The sequence below is a fragment of the Diceros bicornis genome, chromosome 23, assembly GCF_020826845.1.
Source record: "Diceros bicornis minor isolate mBicDic1 chromosome 23, mDicBic1.mat.cur, whole genome shotgun sequence".
NCBI lineage: Eukaryota > Metazoa > Chordata > Mammalia > Perissodactyla > Rhinocerotidae > Diceros > Diceros bicornis.
In genome coordinates this window covers 55,118,951-55,137,301 of record NC_080762.1, presented here as the reverse complement: position 1 = coordinate 55,137,301, position 18,351 = coordinate 55,118,951, and the positions used below count along the sequence as shown (strand labels likewise).

The 18,351-nt window shown below is 39.9% G+C and overlaps 1 protein-coding gene and 1 pseudogene across 3 annotated transcripts in view; one reads left to right on the top strand and one right to left on the bottom strand.

The window, feature by feature from the left end:
• The first annotated feature begins 395 nt into the window (after positions 1-395).
• The window catches only part of SENP6 (SUMO specific peptidase 6), a 133,331-nt gene continuing 115,375 nt past the window's right edge, over positions 396-18,351 (top strand). For 2 of the 3 annotated variants that reach the window (XM_058566756.1, XM_058566755.1), the window contains exon 1: positions 396-640. In XM_058566756.1, coding sequence (XP_058422739.1) covers positions 586-640 — 55 coding nt within the window. In that variant the 5' untranslated portion in view covers positions 396-585. The remainder of the gene's footprint in view (positions 641-18,351) is intronic. The other variant, XM_058566758.1, reaches the window with a different exon arrangement.
• Positions 8,652-10,746, bottom strand: LOC131420302 (protein LSM14 homolog A-like; annotated as a pseudogene).

Sequence of the window (18,351 nt, the reverse complement as noted above, 5' to 3'; positions counted from 1 at the left end):
GCGGCGGCGAGCAGACCCACCCAGTCCGCATGGACAGCCGCAGCGGCCTCCGCTGATGCATTCGCGCCGGCGCGGGGTGCGCGGGCGGCCGTAGCGGCGGCGCTGCACAGGGAGCGGAGGGCCCGGGGGCGCCTGACGGTCGCGGAGACTCGCCGCCCGGCGCGGCCATTTTACGGCCCGGGACGGAGGGAGGCGCGCTCGTGTGCTCTCCTCCAGCCTCTCTTCCGGGGGCCCGCGGGGGGAAGCTTCTCGACGGCCTGGGTGGGCGGTGGATGGGGAGTCGTGGGCCGAGAGGAGCCGGGCCCGGGAAGCGCCGCCGCCGCCGCCGCCGCTCGCGTTCCCCCGGAGGCGCCTGAGGAGAGGCCGGCCGCGGGCCTCGCCGCCCGCCAGCCCGCGGACAGGCCCGGCAGCGCCCGGCCCGCTTTGTGTCGGCCCGTCCGGACGCGGGGCGCCGCCGCCTGACAGCCGAGGCCCCGGCCCGCAGCCCTGCGGCGGCCCCCCGCGGGCGGCGCGGCCCCTCTTCCTGGCGAGCGCGGCGGCCGAGCGGGCCATGGATTAAGGAGGCGGCGGCGTGGGAGGAGGAAGATGGCGGCCGGCAAGAGCGGCGGCGGCGGCGCCGGGGAGATTACTTTTCTGGAAGGTACATGTCTCTCAGCCCTTGCGAGGGGGTGGGGAGGCACCGGAGAATGTGGCCGCCCGACCCCCGGATACTCGGGCTTTCGCGCTGGGTGGGTTTGGGGGGCGGGGGATGGCGGGGAGGGAGTGCGACGAGCGCGCCGGGTTCGAGTCCGCCGGCGAGGGCCTGCGGGCGCGGGGCCGAGGGCGCCGGGGTCGGGCTGCGGGCCGGCGTCGGGGCGGCCTTGGGGAGTGCGCGCGCGAGGCTGTGACCTTTTTTATCTTTGTTGATGGCCTGGGGATGAGAGCCGATTGCATTCAGGTCTTCTTTGGTGTTCGTGGAAAGTTAAGGTTGGGTGAAATTGGGGGCCAGTCTAAGCAGGGAGGGGAGGAGTGGTTTTACTGAGTGTGTTTTATACTCCTCTGCTCTTGCTGTTTCGCGGAGCTTCAGACTTTCTTTTGCAGCCAGTATTCAGATTAGTCCTGGCCTTGTCCGATATTCTTACGAAATGTGTTTTGCTAAAGTATTTTAAAAAATAATTTATCCGAAAACAGAACGGTATTCACAACGGCAGTTTGGGGACAGTCACCACAGCTAGTAGACAAAGTTTGGGTGGTTCCATTTTTAATCACTCGTGAGGGAAAGTTAAACATTTGCTGTAGGTGGCTTAAGCAAGTCTTAGGAAAAAGCTATATGTTATTGTTGGGGATGGTGGTAATGGGTAACAACCTGGGCTCTTTGCCCATATACATAAGGATCGCCCTCCACACCTCGCCCCCAGCTAAATTCATTGTAGTGTGGACCAGGAACTTTAATGTTAGCATTGCTTAATCTGACTATGGGTTCAGTGATTATAGTGGTAATTAAGTTTACAAATACGATGTTTAGGAAAATGAGTCTATGTAATGTGCTGTGATTGTTAAAAAGGATTAACTACTTTTTGGATAATTTTGCAAAGATGATTTTCATATGCAGTATAAACAATACCTTTTAAAAATAACCAATTTGAAACATTTCTGAATTAAGAAAGTACAATTTAACTATGGTAACGTGTTCTGTGGAGGCTGTTGAGGGAATGGTATATTCCCTCATCTTGTTTACGGTTTTATTAACAGCGCCTAGAAGACAGTACGTACTCACTATTAGACTAATGAACGAATAAGGACTAACAGAGGGGAGTGGGAAAAGAAATCTTCATTTTCTTAATTAAGCTTTTAAATTTAGTTTCTTAAGTTTTTCTGGGTTCATTTCATGTTACTTCCATTCCAGGTTGTGCAGAATAGGTACCTGTCAGAGGCTGAGTGGTGCAGCTTGTGTTACAGGTGGTGCTATGTGGGTTATTTTTTATTTTGATATTGGAACCTCAAAAGATGGCTTACTGATGCTTATTATATTCAATATGCATATGATTATATTTTTGTGCTGTGGTTTTAGGCTTCTGTAGGCTTCTTTTTTTTTTTAAAGATTTTATTTATTTATTTTTCCCCCCCAAAGCCCCAGTAGATAGTTTTTTATGTCATAGCTGCACATCCTTCTAGTTGCTGTATGTGGGACACGGCCTCAGCATGGCTGGAGAAGCGGTGCACGCCGGGGTCCGAACCCGGGCCGCCAGCATCGGAGGGCGCGCACTTAACCGCTAAGCCACAGGGCCGGCCCAGTATAGGCTTCTGATTCAGTTCAAGTTCTGACTAGATGAACATAGGAAGGATAGAAAGAGCATAAATAAAGCCAATAGATACAAGATTGATGTGAATTTCAAAACGGTTGCTTTTAGTTTATTCTGACTTAAGGGTCTATGAATATACTTCAGGTGTGATAAATTTGAATTTCACCATATTTCTTTCAGCCTTCTCATAAAGAATGCAAATGACAACTTGTTTAGAATATGAGCATAAGGGAAAGCAAGGCTTTCAGTTTCTCATATCTGATTTTCATATACTGTCGTACTGAATCTTTCTAAATAAATGGAATCATTTAGTACTACTTGTATTTTTTGTGTTTAATTCTTTTGGTTCTTTACACTTTTAAGAATAAAAGAGGGCTGGCCCCTGTGGCTTAGCGGTTAAGTGCGCATGCTCCGCTGCTGGCGGCCTGGGTTCGGAACCCCTGGCGCGCACCCACGCACCGCTTCTCTGGCCATGCTGAGGTGGCGTCCCACATACAGCAACTAGAAGGATGTGCAGCTATGACATACAACTATCTGCTGGGGCTTTGGGGGAAAAATAAATAAATACATAAAATTATAAGAATAAAATACTCCACTATAACTTGTCATACATTTAGTATTACCATGTTTATATGTTTTCAAAATGTTTCCCTGTAGGCCCTTAGGATTTAATGTTTGAACATCTATATAGTGTACTTTCCTTCCTCTTCAGTAGAAAAACTGAAGTAGGTTTTCATTTATTCATCAGGTATTTGTAGCAACCTACTCTGTGCTAGGCACTGTACCAACGTGAGTATAGCAGTACATATGATAAAGTCCTTGGCTTCATAGAACTTATAGTTTAGTGGGAGGGACTTATGATAAATAAGTAAAAATTAATCCATTTGAAACAGTCGTACCCCATGTTTTCACACAGTTCCTTTCTTCACTTTATTCAGGTCTGCTCAGACCTGACAACCTATTTAAAATGTCATACTGCCACACACATGTACAAACACACGGTATTCCCTTTTACTGTTTTATTTTTCATAATAGCCCTTATCACATGATAAATTTATGTTTTCATGTTTTTCAGTCCTCAGTTTTCCAGCTTAAAATATAGGGTCCATGAAAGCAATGGCTTAGTCTTTTCATCATCATATTTCTTGCACCTGAGACATATTTGTTCTTAATGAAATAAACAAGATAAAAGTAGGATAAAGGTGGAAGGAATATACAGAGCAGTGAAAGAATAGGAAAGCCATTTTATATAGTGTTAAAGTCAGGAAAGGGCTTCCTGAGGAGGTGACACCTGAGTTAGGGTAACACCTTATCTATGGGACACATCAGAGTGTGGCAGAAAGGATGATGCCTGTAAAGTTTCAGAGATGATACGTAGTTCCATTTGTTAAACAAAAAGGGGGTCATTATGCCTGAAATGTAACGAGCAAGGGAGAGAGTGATATAAGAGAGAGGCAGCAGATCTATCATGCAAGATCGTGAATTTTTATTTCATTCTGAGAAGTGGGAAATCATGAAGAGTTTGAGGCAAAGGAGTGTCATGATATGATTTATCTTTTTAAAAAATCACTAACTTCTGTGTGTGGAATGAATTAGAGAAGAGCAAGAGTAAAAGCAAGAACATGAGTTAGGAGAAATTTATCATGTGATGAGGGCCATTATGAAAAATAAAACAGTAAAAGGGAATACTGTGTGTACATTTTACTTTTTATTTATTTATTTTTTTGTGAGGAAGATCAGCCTTGAGCTAACATCCATTCCAGTCTTCCTCTTTTTTTTTTTTTTTGCTGAGGAAGACGGGCCCTGAGCTAACATCTGTGCCGTTCTTCCTCCACTTTATGTGGGACGCCACCACAGCATAGCCTGACAAGCGGTGCGTCAGTGCGTGCCCGGGATTCGAACCCGCACTTAACTGCTACGCCACGGGGTCGGCCCCTGTGTGTTTGTACATTTTAAATAGGTTGTCAGGTCTGAGCAGACCTGACTATGGTAGTAGTCTAAAATAGAGAGTCTTGGATTAGAATGGTGGCAGTGGAGATTGGGGACGAGGGGTGGATAGGTTGAAGATATGTTTGGATGTAGAGTTTACAGGACTTCTTGATGGATTGTATATTGAGGCTCCGAGTAAGGGAGGAATTGAGGATGACATCTAGAGTTTTGGTTTGAGGTGTTGGGAGGGGGAATTCCATTTACTGACATGGAGTAAACTGGTGGAGGAACGAGAAGTAAGTTAATAGCTCTGCTTTGCTCAAATTAAGTTTGAGATGTCTGTTTGTCATCCGTGTTGTAAATTATGTTTTACATCCTTATAACTACTAAGTAAAATGCTAATTCCATTTCCTTTTCTGGCTTCCTTAGGGAAAAAGAGATTTACTGGCTACTATTAAACTTTCTTTACTTCGTTCGTATATTATCACACTAAAATAGCTTGAATTTAATTAGGCCACAGCTTATATTGAATTTTTTTCTTTCCCCTCTTTGACTTGTTTCTTTCTTTTCTTTTCTTTTTTTTTTTGTGAGGAAGATCAGCCCTGAGCTAACATCCATGCTAATCCTCCTCTTTTTGCTGAGGAAGACCAGCTCTGAGCTATTGCCAGTCCTCCTCCTTTTTTTCCCCCAAAGCCCTAGTAGATAGTTGTACGTCATAGCTGCACATCCTTCTAGTTGCTGTATGTGGGACGCGGCCTCAGCATGGCCGGAGAAGCGGTGTGTCGGCCCGGGATGAGAACCCGGGCCGCCAGTAGCGGAGCACGTGCACTTAACTGCTAAGCCACGGGGCTGGCCCCGTTTCTTTCTTTTCTGTTCACTTAAGGTTGTCTTATACCCCTTTTCTACTTGTGATGGATAGTTTGGCAGGTTTCTCTTTGTTCGTTCATACATTCAACAGATATGTATCAAGCAACTGCAATGTTGGCACTGTGCTGAGAGGCACAGTGAGGAGGGGGAGTAAATGGTTTCTCTGTGGAGTTTCCAGTTCAGTGAGGAGAGTCAGTAATCAAATAATCACACTTGTAATATAGAAGTACAACTGTCAAGTGTAACAAAAGGGGATTATTCATAATAATGAGAATTTGATCTAACCAGCTCAGTTTGAAAGGTGAATAGGAAAAGGAAAGGTGGGGAGACAGAGCTTTCCAGGCAGAGGGAATAAAATAGAGGGAGCATGGTGTGTTCAGGGAACTAAAAGGAAGACAGTGTGGTGCTAGCGAGGAGAGTGGTACAAGATGACACTGGAGGTAACATCATCAGATTTGTTTCCAGAAAGGTCATTGGCCAGCACACGGAGAAAGCTTTAGAGAGGGGCAAAAGATCGTCAGTGAGATCAGTTAGGTGTCTTTTGCAGTGCAGGGCAAAGATGGTGGTAACTAGCTTTTTCTTGTAACTTTTCTTTTGATAGTCTCCCCTTTCTGTTCTCCTCCGTGGAACCTCTGAGAAGTCTGTTTCCTCTCCTTTTTCTTATTTATACTGCACTTGCTCATATCTAGTCTTTTTATCTAGCCTTTGTCTTTTTTCTTCTACCAAATAATTGCCTCACCAATATTTTCTCCCATTTTTTTCTGCCTTCCCTTTCATATATATATATATATATATATATATATATATATATATGAAATATATATTATTACTTTGTTCTCCTTTTCATTCTGTGCACATCTCCCTTTGCGGACTTTGTCCACCAGATTGCAGACTGATGCTAAGCTATTGCAGTGTTGTCCTCTATACCAGCAAAATTGCTTATGTCTCCAGATGAAAAGTGTTTTCCATTTCCCCTTAGCCATACTTTTGTTGCACATAGAGATGCAGATCAGAGCCCAATCAGTTTGTTGCTTTTACTGGAGACAGTAAATACGTTGCAATACCTCTTGAACTTTATAAAGCACAATTTCTCCTAAATGATTGGCATTCTGTGAAGATGAGCAGGTCTGTAGTTTCAGCCTGCTTGGGGGAACACAGCACAAAGTTCTTCATTTCTCCCTGCTCCTTTTTCTTTTGGATTGCACTGCTTTTAGAAACTACTTCATGGTGTCATTCCTTCCTTAAGTATATTTATTGTCTGATTTCATCCCAGTTGACTTGATAAATTCTACTTATCACTTGACTTCATGTATTCACGTGGAATAGTAGTATAGAACCTCACCTGGAATGGAAGCGATTTTCATTAGAAATGCGTTGAGAGTATGAACTCAGAAACCAGAATGCTGCGGTTCGGCGTCTGACTCTACTACTTACTAGCTGTTTGACCTTGGGTAGATTACTTAACCTCTTTCTTTTTTGTATCTGTAAAACAAGGGTAATTGTAGTTACCTCATAAGGTTGCCATGAAGGTTAAATGTATTAATATATATTAAATTCTTAGAACAATCCAATTCCAAGCACTGTGTGTTAATTGGTATTATTATATATTTTGTCTTAGCAGGTAGAGAAGAGAAAAAGAACTTCCTTTTCTTGCTTTCCTGCTCTTTCATCTTTCCTTCTCTTTTGTTTGAATTCTATTCTTATTGTTTTTTTTCGCTTACTACCTTTCTTTTTCTACGTATTAGCTGATTGTTCTTGATATTCTAGGTTGACTGGTGTGGTGAGAGAGGAAAGAGAGAATGAATTATGTATTTCATATGTCTAGACCTCCGTAAGTTGTTCCTGTTGCCATTACAAAAGTATGTTGAATGTTTGAGGAAATCAAGAAGTATATAGGGGTTGTGTGACCTAGAGCAAGTTAATGGGGAAATCAGAACTAAAGCTTGGAACTTGCCTTATTATAACCTTAACCTCCTTCAGTATGTCTTTCCTTCTTTCCTCCTTCCCTCCCGTCTTTATCCCTTTGTTTCCTCATTCTTCCTCTTACCTGCTTTCCTTTTGGGATGGAGGGCTGGACAAGAGAAGGAAAAATAATAGGGAATTATCATTTATTGATGAAGCAGCATTCTTAATAGGGCAAAAGCAGAAGCCACAGATCTCTTAAGGCTCAACTTCAGAAATTACAGTGTCACTTCTGCCATATTCTATTGGCGAAAAGGTCACAGAATCAGCCCAGTTTCAAGGGCAGGGGAAGTAGGCCCCACCATTCAGTGGGCAGAGTGGCAAAGAATTTGCAGCTATCGTTACTTTATGCAGCCGTCTTTGCTCTCCCATACCTACCTGTTTTGTTGTTTTTTATTCTTTCAACAAAGTCATAGTATTTCTTACACTTGGAAGTGACAGTTCTTATGAGATCCAAAAGTTTCTAATTTCTGGACAGTTTAGGAAGCTAAAGAAAGACAGAACAAAGTAGGCCACAATTTTTAATTTGTTTCAAAGATATGAATAGCAACATAAACAGTCATTGCTTTGACTTTTCTTTGATCAGACTGAAGAATTTCTGAAACCAGGCGGGCATAAGTAAGAGGAAAAGAAGAAGAATGTTCGAAACTTTTCTTTCCTTTTTTCTTTCACTCATTAATGTCTGGGTTATGCTGCAGTTGTTATTGTAATTTTCTCATTTCATTACCTAAACTCTTAGAAAACATGGTCACACTATTTACAATATTAAAAATTAACACTATCTCAATACAAAACACAACAGTTAAACTACAAAGTTAAAGACAGACTGTTAATGATCACAATTACAACCCACTTAAGTTGTACACTTAAGTCACATTACTTGGAGTGATGTAACAGTGGGTGATGATTCATTGTGAACTGCAAGTTATGGTTGCCAACATCGGCTAAAAAACAAGATAGTGAGTACAGAAGGTAGATAATCTGTGCAGTATCCATTTGACACTAAAAATGGTGTTGCTTTCAGCCCCTGTTTTTTGGGCTACGTTAGGGTTTTATACTTCCAAGAACCTTCTGCATCTACCACCAAAAATTAGGACCTCTTGTCTCCTGAGGATACAGACTTTCAGTGCTAAAATTGGGACAGTCCTAGGCAAACTGGGGTGTTTAGACACTCTGCTTTGTCCAAAAGTTAACAGCAGCTACCTTGACGCCATCTGAAACTACAGGCTTGAGTAGTAAGACAAGAAGCCATATTCTTATCTTGCTTTTGGAGGTTTTTTTGCTATTCCACATACATTTCGCGCTTGGTTTGAAATATGGAGGGTTTTTTTCTCCCAGTTTAACTTCATTACAATCTTTGAAATAGAGCAGGGAGAAAAAACAAACAGTGCTGGTGTCCAGTGTGTATGGTAAATTTGCTTTTCATTTTTACAAAGATTGAAGCCGTTTTTCAGGACACGAAGAGCTAGAAATTCCCTGAGGCTTGTTTGTAGACCACGTAGTAACCTTGCTGTCTTTCCTATATTCAAAAATCTGCAAACTTTCTGCCATACAACCTCCTATGTATGAATCTGCCACTAAATCTTGGAGACATGGTGAAGACACTACCTCTTAACCTCTCTTGACTCTGCCTGCGTGGAAATCAGTATCTTCTCTGCCTCCGTAACTCCTATGGCCATGGTTTGGATGAAGTGGTATTCCAAATGTTTTGGCATTTAATATTCTTTCTTCAGTCCAGGTTGGTCTCCATTCTCTATTATCATCACAGGAAATATTACCAAAGAATGATTTATTTTTGTCATAATAGCAATTAAGTCTGAGAATCTTCACCAGCATATCCTTCATGAGTTTGAGTATCAACTCTTGAGTCTCCTTTATCTTCACCATTTACAGGCTTTACCTCTTTCTCAAGTTTATCTTCTTTTAATTTAAATTTATTATGAAACTCTTGTCAATTTTCTCCTTGTTGAATTACCCATTTGCGCTTTCAGGATTTAAGTGTTTCCTTGGTCCATCTCACTGAATACTGAATTCCTCTGCCATCTTGATGGTCCTCTCCCCTTTCCTTGGAGCAGAAGGAACATTTAGAGCCACTTGTCTCTTGTAGCCATTTCTGAGTTGTTCATTTTCTGGCCTTGGAACTTGGTGTGCATCAGCTTTAGATAACTGTATTTTTAGAGATTGTGTATTCTGTGTAAAGATAGAACTGACTGCGTTATTTTGGGATGAGGTACTACCACTTGATATTTCTGTTCCATATCAGACAGAGGAGTTTCTAGCTACGCTAACAGCACCAAACTGCTGCCTGATAACGGCCTTGGAGAGAACTAACTATATGCTGGCATCCTGCGAATAGGTCCATAGAAACCCACTGAATGGAATGAAGAAGTAGGTAAACCCAGAGAACACTGAACAATAGCTGGATCCTGAGTCGAAGAATATTGTGGTTTTGATGGCTCACAGAAAAGTCTAATTTAATATTACTCCCAAGAATGTAATATATTCAGACTTCATCTTGAGGTAGTATTGGACAGTCAGTCTATTGGTCTGTCTTCTGTACCAAAGGATAAAGGTTAGGAATTTGAGGAAATCACCTTAGCTGGGTAATTTTGTTGCTTCCTGTAGCATCTGTGGGAGTTATTAGGTGGTGGCTTGGCTGGTCGGAGGTTCGCACATGGCTTCATTCAGATGTCTGACTCTGGCAGGTGTGGGTAGTTGGACCCTTCCCCCTGCATGAAGTCTGAAGGCCTCTTCACGTGGTGTCTGCAGCAGGGTATTCAGACTTCTAACGTGGTGGCCCAGGGCTCCAAGAGATGCCTTTGGAGAATCTTGACAGGTTCTTGAGAAAGATGGGCTGTAGCACTACAGAGCCACTTAAAATTGCTTTATTGATATTTCCTGATGTTTGCATTTAATTCTCTGTTTTCTTTTACTGCTTTGATGTTTCTAAGTTGCCGAAGTTAACTTCTGTCTCTGATCCTTTTTAAAAATTTTATCCCATTTCACATTATTGTAAAATGTTACCAATGATACTTTTAAAAATTACTAGGAAGTATTTCACATCTGTGTGAAATATAAAGAGTAATATCAAAAACTTATGTTCTACTTCCTAGCCTAAAGAAAACATTTCCGATTCAGTTGAAGCTGGGGTGAACCCTTTTCTTTTTGCATGCTCGTACCTCCTCTCCACGGTTACCACCATCCTTAAGTTGGTAATTACCATTCCCATGCATTTCTTTGTACTTTATTTATGTGTTTCTGAACTATATGTGTGTGTGCATATAAATTGTTTTGCATGTTTTAAAATATTTTATAAATCATTTCATACCGTGTATGTTCTTCTCCAACTTGCCTTTCATTCTTATAGCATTGTTTGAGAGATTAATGTTGATAAGAATAGCTCTAGTGCTTTCATTTTCATTGTCATTTAGTATTTCATAGTATGAATATACTACAGTTTATCCATTCCCATTTGTGGAAATTTAGGTTGTGTCCAACTTTTTACTTTTATATACATTGTTACTTTGAGTATCTTCCTATGTCTCATATTGCTACTACGCTTTTTAAAAATGTACGTTTCCTTGTGCACATGTGTGTGTTTCTCTACTGCAGAGATCAGCAAACGTTTTCTGTAAAGGGCCAGAAAGTAAATATCTTACACTTTGCAGTCCAAACAGTCCCTGCCAAAAGTATTCAATGCTGCCATTTTAGCGAGAAGGTGGTCGTAGATAATGCATAAGCAAATGAGTGTGGCTGCGTGCCGGTAAAACTTTATGGACACTGAAATTTGAATTTCATATACTTTTCATGTGTCATGAAACATTCTTCTTCTGTTGAGTTTTTCCCCAACCATTTAAAAATGTAAAAGCCATTCTTAGCTCATGTGCCTTATAAAAACAGGCCACAGGCCAGATTTGGTTGGGCCATTCTTTGCTGACACCTGATCCAGTGTATCCCTTGGCAATGGAATTATTGGATCATGTGCAATTTCAGCTTCACCTAGGTATTGCCAATTAGATCTCCAAAGTGTGTTCACTAGCAATTTTTAAGTTTTCCTGTTTATACACATCATCACTCACTTGATAATATCTGATGTTTTAGTTTTTGCCAGTCTGATGGAGTTATCAGATGGTGGTTTGAATTTATAATACTCTGGTTTATAGTGAGGTTGAGTATCTTTATTGCTGCATTTAAAAAATTATTCATTGTTTATTCAACAACAGAATTTTTAATGTAGTCATTTGTTGTTTTTATCTTAATGTCTTATGCTTTTTGTGATAGAAGAAATCCTTTGGTCTCAGTGGTCCTTTGTATTATAACTTTACTTTTTTTGTTTTATTAATTACTGTTCATTTCTGTAGTTTTTGTAACAGCAGGAGAGTGCCAGTCAGCTTTACAGGCTGGGGTAACAGAATTTGAAAATCTATTTGTAGTGTATATTCCTTATGTTTTCTTTACGTTAAAAAGATAATATTTGGGGCTGGCCCAGTGGCATAGTGGTCAGGTTGACTCACTCTGCTTCAGCGGCCCAGGGTTCGCAGGTTCAGATCCTGGGCGCGGACCCATGCACCACTTATCAAGCCATGCTGGGGCAGGCATCCCACATATAAAGTAGAGGAAGATGGGCACACATGTTGGTCCTGGGCCAGTCTTCCTCAGCAAAAAGAGGAGGATTGGCAACAGATGTTAGCTCAAGGCTGATCTTCCTCACCAAAAAAAATAATAATAATATTTTAAAGACTTTATTAAATATTTGCAAACCATCTATCTGATAAGGGGTTAATATCCAGAATGTATAAAGAACTTATACAACTCAATAGCAAAAAAACATCCGGTTAAAAAATGGGCAAAGGACCTGAATAGACTTTTTTTAAAAATTATTTTATTGAGGTCATATTGGCTTATAACATTGTGTAAATCAGGTGTACATTGTTATATATCAGTTTCTGTATAGACTGCCTTGTGTTCACCTCTAATAGTCTAGTCAGAATAGACATTTTTACAGAGAAGACATACAAATGGCCAACAGGTACATGAAAAGGTACTCAACATCGCTAATCATCAGGGAAATGCAAATCAAAACTACAATGAGATATCACTTCAGGCCTGTTAGAATACTATCATCAAAAAGACAAGAGATAACAAATGCTGGTGAGAATGTGGAGAAAGGGGAACCGTTATGCACCGTTGGTGGGATTGTAAATTAGTATAGCCACTATGGAAAACAGTATGGAGGTTTCTCAAGAAATGAAAACTAGAACTACCATATGATCCAGCAATTCCACTTCTGGGAATACAACCAAAGGAAACAAAAGCACCATGTCAAGAGATATCTGCACCCTCATATTCATAGCAACATTATTTACAATGGCCAAGACATGGAAACAACCAAATTGTCCATCAGTGGATCAATGGATAAAGCAGTTGTGGTATATGTATAATGGAATATTATTCATATGAAGAAGGAAGGAAATCCTGCCATTTGTGACAACATGATGGATCTTGAGGGGATTATGCTAAATGAAATAAGTCAGGCAGAGAAGGACGAATACCGTATGATCTCACTTATATGTGGAATCTTAATAAACAAAAACGCAAAGACTCAGAAAAAGAGATCAGATTTGTGGTTACAGGACGCAGGGGGTAGGGAGTGACAGACTTGGATGAAGATGGTCAAAAGGTACCAACTTCAGTTATAAGATAAATAAGTACTGGGTATGTAATGTACAAAATGACTATAGTTAACATTCCGTATAGTATATTTGAAAGTTGTTAAGACAGTAAATCCTATGAGTTTTGATCACAAGGAAGAAACATGTAAAAAAATTTTTTTTAATCTATATGAGATGATGGATGTTAACTGAACTTATTGTGGTAATCATTTCACAATACATGTAAGTCGTTATGTTGTATACCTTGAACTTATACAGTGCTGTATGTCAGTTGTATCTCAATAAAACTGGGGAACAAAGACTGTTTTTTTCCTAGCCGTGCAAAAGATTTTCTTATTTTTTTGAAGACTTTTCTTTTAAGAGCAGTTTTAGGTTCACAGCAAAGTTGAGAGGAATGTACAGAGATTTCCCATATACCTCCTACCCCACACATGGGTAGCCTCCACCATTAGCATCCCCCAACAGAGTGGTACATTTGTTACAATTTACATGCCTACATTGACACATCATAATCACCCAAAGTCCATAGTTTACATTATGGTTCACTCTTGGTTTTGTATAGGCTCTGGGTTTGGACAACTGTATAATGACATGTATCCATCATTGTAGTATCATACAGAGTATTTTCACTGCAGTAAAAATCTGTGCTCTACCTATTCATCCCTCAGCTCCTCCACCCCCACTCATCACTAGCAACTACTCGTCATTTTACTGTCTTCATAGTTTTGCCTTTTCCAGAATGTCAGATGGTTGAAATCAAACTGTATGTAGCCTTGTCAAATTGGCTTCTTTCACTTAGTAATATGCATTTAAGGTTCCTCCACATCTTTTCATGGCTTGCATAGCTCATTTCTTTTTAGTGCCAAATAATATTCCATTGTCTGGATGTACCACAATTTATTTATTCATTCACCTACTGAAAGACATCTTGGTTGCTTCTAAGTTTTAGCCATTATGAACAAAGCTGCTATAAATATCTGTATGCAGGTTTCAATGTGGACATGTTTTTAACTCCTTTGGGTAAATACCGAGGAGTGCTGTTGCTGGATAATGTGGTAACAGCATGTTTTAGTTTTGTAAGGAACTGCTAAACTGTACCATTTCGTATTCCCCTGAGCAGTGAATGTGAGTTCTTGTTGCTCCACATCCTGACCAGCATTCGATATTGTGCATTGTTCCAGATTTGGGCTTTTTTAATAGATGTGTAGTGGTATCTCATTGTTTTAATTTGCATTTCCCTAATGATATATGATGTGGAGCATCTTTTTGTATGCTTATTTGCTGTCTCTGTATCTTTGGTGAGGTGTGTTAAGGTCTTTGGCCCATTTTTTAACTGGGTGGTTTGTTTTTTTATTATTGTTTCGAGAATTCTTGGTGTATTTTGGATCAAGTCCCTAATCAGATGTGTCTTTTGCAAGTATTTTCTCCCAGTCTCTGGCTTGTTTTCTAACTTTCTTGACATTGTCTTTCACAGAAGTTTTTAATTTTAGTAAAGGCAAGCTTATCAATTCTTGCTTTCATACTTCCAGTGCCTTGGGTGTTGTATCTAAAAAGTCATCGCCATACCCAAGATCATCTAGGTTTTCTCCTCTCTTGTCTTCTAGGGGTTTTATAGTTTTGTGTTTTACGTTTAGGTTCTGTGATCCATTTTGAATTACTTTTTGTGAAGGGTGTGACGTCTGTGTCTAGGTTCATTTTTTTTTTTTTTTTGCATGTTGGATGTCTAGTTGTTCCAGTACCATTTTTTGAGAAGACTGTCTTTTGCTCCATTGTATTGCCTTTGATCCTTTGTCAACAATCAGTTGACTGTCTTTATGTGGCTCTATTCTAGCCTCTGTATTCATCTTCAAGTCGGGTAGTGTCTGTCCTCCAAATTTGTTCTTCTCTTTAAATATTGTGTTGGCTATTCTGAGTCTTTGCCTCTCCGTATAAACTTTAGAATCAGTTTCTCAGCATCCACAAAATAACTTCCTGAGGTTTTAATTGCGATTGCATTGAATCTATAGATAAAGTTGGGAAGAACTGACATCTTGACAATATTGAGTCTTCCTATCCATGAACATGGAATATCTCTCCATTTATTTAGTTCTTTGATTTCATTCATCAGAGTTTTGTAGTTTTTCTCATATAGATCTTGTACATATTTTGTTAGCCTTAATGCTAAGTATTTTGTTTTAGGAGATGCTAATGTAAGTGGTATTGCATTTTTAATTTCAAATTCTGCTTGTTAATTATTGGTATATAGGAAAGCAATAGACCTTTTTGTATTAACTTTGTATGCTGCAGCCTTGCTATAGTGGCTTATTAGTTTCAGGAGGTTTTTTTTGTTTTTGTTTTTGTGAGGAAGATCAGCCCTGTGCTAACATCTGCCAATCCTCCTCTTTTTTTGCTAAAGAGGATTGGCCCTGGGCTAACATCCATGCCCAACTTCCTCCACTTTATATGGGATGCTGCCACAGCATGGCTTGCCAGGCCGTGCGTCGGTGCGCACCTGGGATCTGAACCAGCGAACCCTGGGCCGCCACAGCAGAGTGTGCGCACCGAACCGCTTGCGCCACTGAACCGGCCCCTGTTTTTGTTTTTCGATTGTTGAGGATGTTCTGTGTAGACGATCATGACATTTGCGAACAAAGACAGTTTTATTTCTTCCTTCCCAATCTGTATCCCTCTTATTTCCTTTTCTTGTTTTATTGAATTAGCCGGAACTTCCAGTACAGTGCTGAAAAGGAGTAATGAGACGGGTCATTCCTGCCTCATACCTGATCTTAGTGGAAAAGTTCCAATTCCCCCCCCTTATGTATGATGTTGGCTATAGGTTTTTGTAGATATTCTTTATTAAGTTAAGGAAGTTCCCTTGTATTCCTAGTTACTGAGTATTTTTTATTATGAATAGTAGTTGAATTTTATCAAGTGCTTTTTCTACATCTATTGGTATGATCATATGATTTTTCTTTTTCAGTCTATTGATGTAATGGACTACATTAACTGATTTTTGAATGTTGAGCCAGTCTTGCATAGCTGGGGACAATCTCACTTGGTCGTGTTGTGTAATACTTATACTTTGTTGGATTCAATTTGCTAATATTTTGTTGAGGATTTTTGCATCTGTGTTCATGAGAGATATTGGTCTGTAGTTTTCTTGTAATGTCTTTGTCTGATTTTGATATTAGGTTAACATTGGCCTCATAGAATGAGTTAGGAAGTATTTCATCTGCTTCTGTCTTCTGAAAGAGATTGTAGAGAATTTTTTCCTTAAATGTTTGGTAGAATTCACCAGTGAACCCATCTGGGCCTGGTGCTTTCTGTTTTGGAAAGTAATTAATTATTGATTCATTTCTTTAATAGATATAGGCCTATTTAGATCGTTTCTCTTTGTGTGAGTTTTGGCAGCTTATATCTTTCAAGGAATTGGTCCATTTCATCTAGGTTATCAAATTTGAGCATAGAGTCGTTCATAATATTCTTTTATTCTTTTAATGTCTGTGGGATCTATAGTCATGTCCCCTCTTCCATTTCTGATATTAGTAATTTGTGTCCTCCCCTTTTTTTTTTTCTTAGCCTGGCTAGATAGAGGCTTATTGATTTTTTTCAGTCTTTTCAAAGATCCAGCTTTTGGTTTCGTTGATTTTTGTCTATTGATTTCCTGTTCATTGTCATTGATTTCCACTCTAATTTTTAGTATTTCTTTTCTTGTGCTTACTTTGGATTTAAATTGCTCTTTTTCTAGTTTTGTACAATAGAAGCTTAGATGATTTATTTTAGATCTTTTTTCTCTTCTAATATATGCATTCAATGCTGTAAATTTCCCTCTAAGCACTGCTTTCACATCTCACAAATCTGGTAAGTTGTATTTTCATTTAATTCAAAATATTTTTAATTTTACCTTGAGATTATTTCATTGACCCATTTGTGGTTTAGAAGTATGTTGTTTCACTTCCACGTATTTTGAGATTTTTCCGGTTAATCTTTCTGTTACTGATTTCTAGTTTAATTCTTTTATGGTCTGAGAGCAGACATTGTATGATTTCTGTTCCTATAAATTTGTTAAAGTGTGTTTTATGGCCCAGAATGTGGTCTGTTTTAGTGAATGTTCCATGTGAGCTTGAGAAAATGTGGATTTTTCTGTTGGATGAAGTAGTCTACACATGTCACTTATCTCCAGTTGATTGATGGTGTTACTGAGTTCACCTGTATCCTTAGTGATTTTCTGCCTGCTGGATCAGTCCATTTCTGATACAGGAGTGTTACAGTCTCCATCTATGATAGTGGATTCATCTGTTTCTCCTTGCAGTTCTATGTAGTTTGACACTGTTGTTAATTAAGCATATACATGTTAAGGATTGTTGTGTGTTCTTGGAGAATTGACTCCTTCAACATTATGTAATGCCCTTCTTTATCCCTAATACCTTTCCTTGCTTTGACATCTGCTTTGTCTGAAATTAATATAACTACTCCTGCTTTCTTTTGATCCTGCTTTCTTTTGATTATTGTTAGCATGGCAGCTCTCCATTTCTGTACTTGTAATTCATATGTGTCTTTTTATTTAGAGTGGGTTTTGTGTGGACAGCTTATAGTTGGGTTTTGTTGTTCAAGCCACTCTGACAATCTCTGTCTTTTAATTGGTGTGTTTAGACCATTGACATTCAAAGTGATTATTGATATAGTTGAATTAATGTTTACGCTGTTATTATTTTTTATTTGTTGCCTTTCTTCCTGGTTTTTTTGGTGAGGAAAATTAGCCCTGAGCTAACGTCTGTTGCCAATCCTCGCCTTTTTGCTGAGGATGATTGGCCCAGGACCAACATCCGTGCCCATCTTCCTCTACTTGCTACACGGGACACCTGCTACAGCATGGCTTGATAAACGGCGCATAGGTCTGCACCCGGGATCCAAACCTGTGTTCCCCGGGGCACCAAAGCAGAGCATGGGAACTTAACCACTAGGCCACCAGGCCGGCCCCTGCCTTTTGTAGATTTAACTGAGTGTTTTGTATTTTCCATTTTCTGTCCTTTTGTTGCATTTCTGTTATATTTCATTTAAAAAAAGGTTTTAGGGGCCGGCCCGGTGGCGCGAGCGGTTAAGTGTGCGCGCTCTGCTGCGGCGGCCTGGCGTTCACTGGTTCGGATCCCGGGCGCACATCAATGCACCGCTTGGCAAGCCATGCTGTGGCGGCGTCCCACATAAAGTGGAGGAAGATGGGCATGGATGTTAGCCCAGGGCCAGTCTTCCTCAGCAAAAAGAGGAGGATTGGCAGATGTTAGCTCAGGGCTGATCTTCCTCACAATAAATAAATAAATAAATAAATTTTTTAGTGGTTCCCTTAGAGTTTGCAATATGTCTTTACAGCTAATCCAAATCCACTTTTAAATGACACAGTACCTCTTCACAAGTAGTATGAGAACCTTACAGTAACAAAATAATCCTAATTCCTCCCTCCTGTCCCTTGTATCATTGCTGTCATTCATTTCACTTTTATTTAAGCATGCATAATAAACATATATATACACACACAAGATATAAACATAAGCATACATAATTGAATACATTGTTGCTGTTATTCTGAACAAACTCTTATCTGTTACTTTAAGAAGAAGAAAAATAAGAATACGAAAAATAAAGGTTTTTATTTTACCTTCATT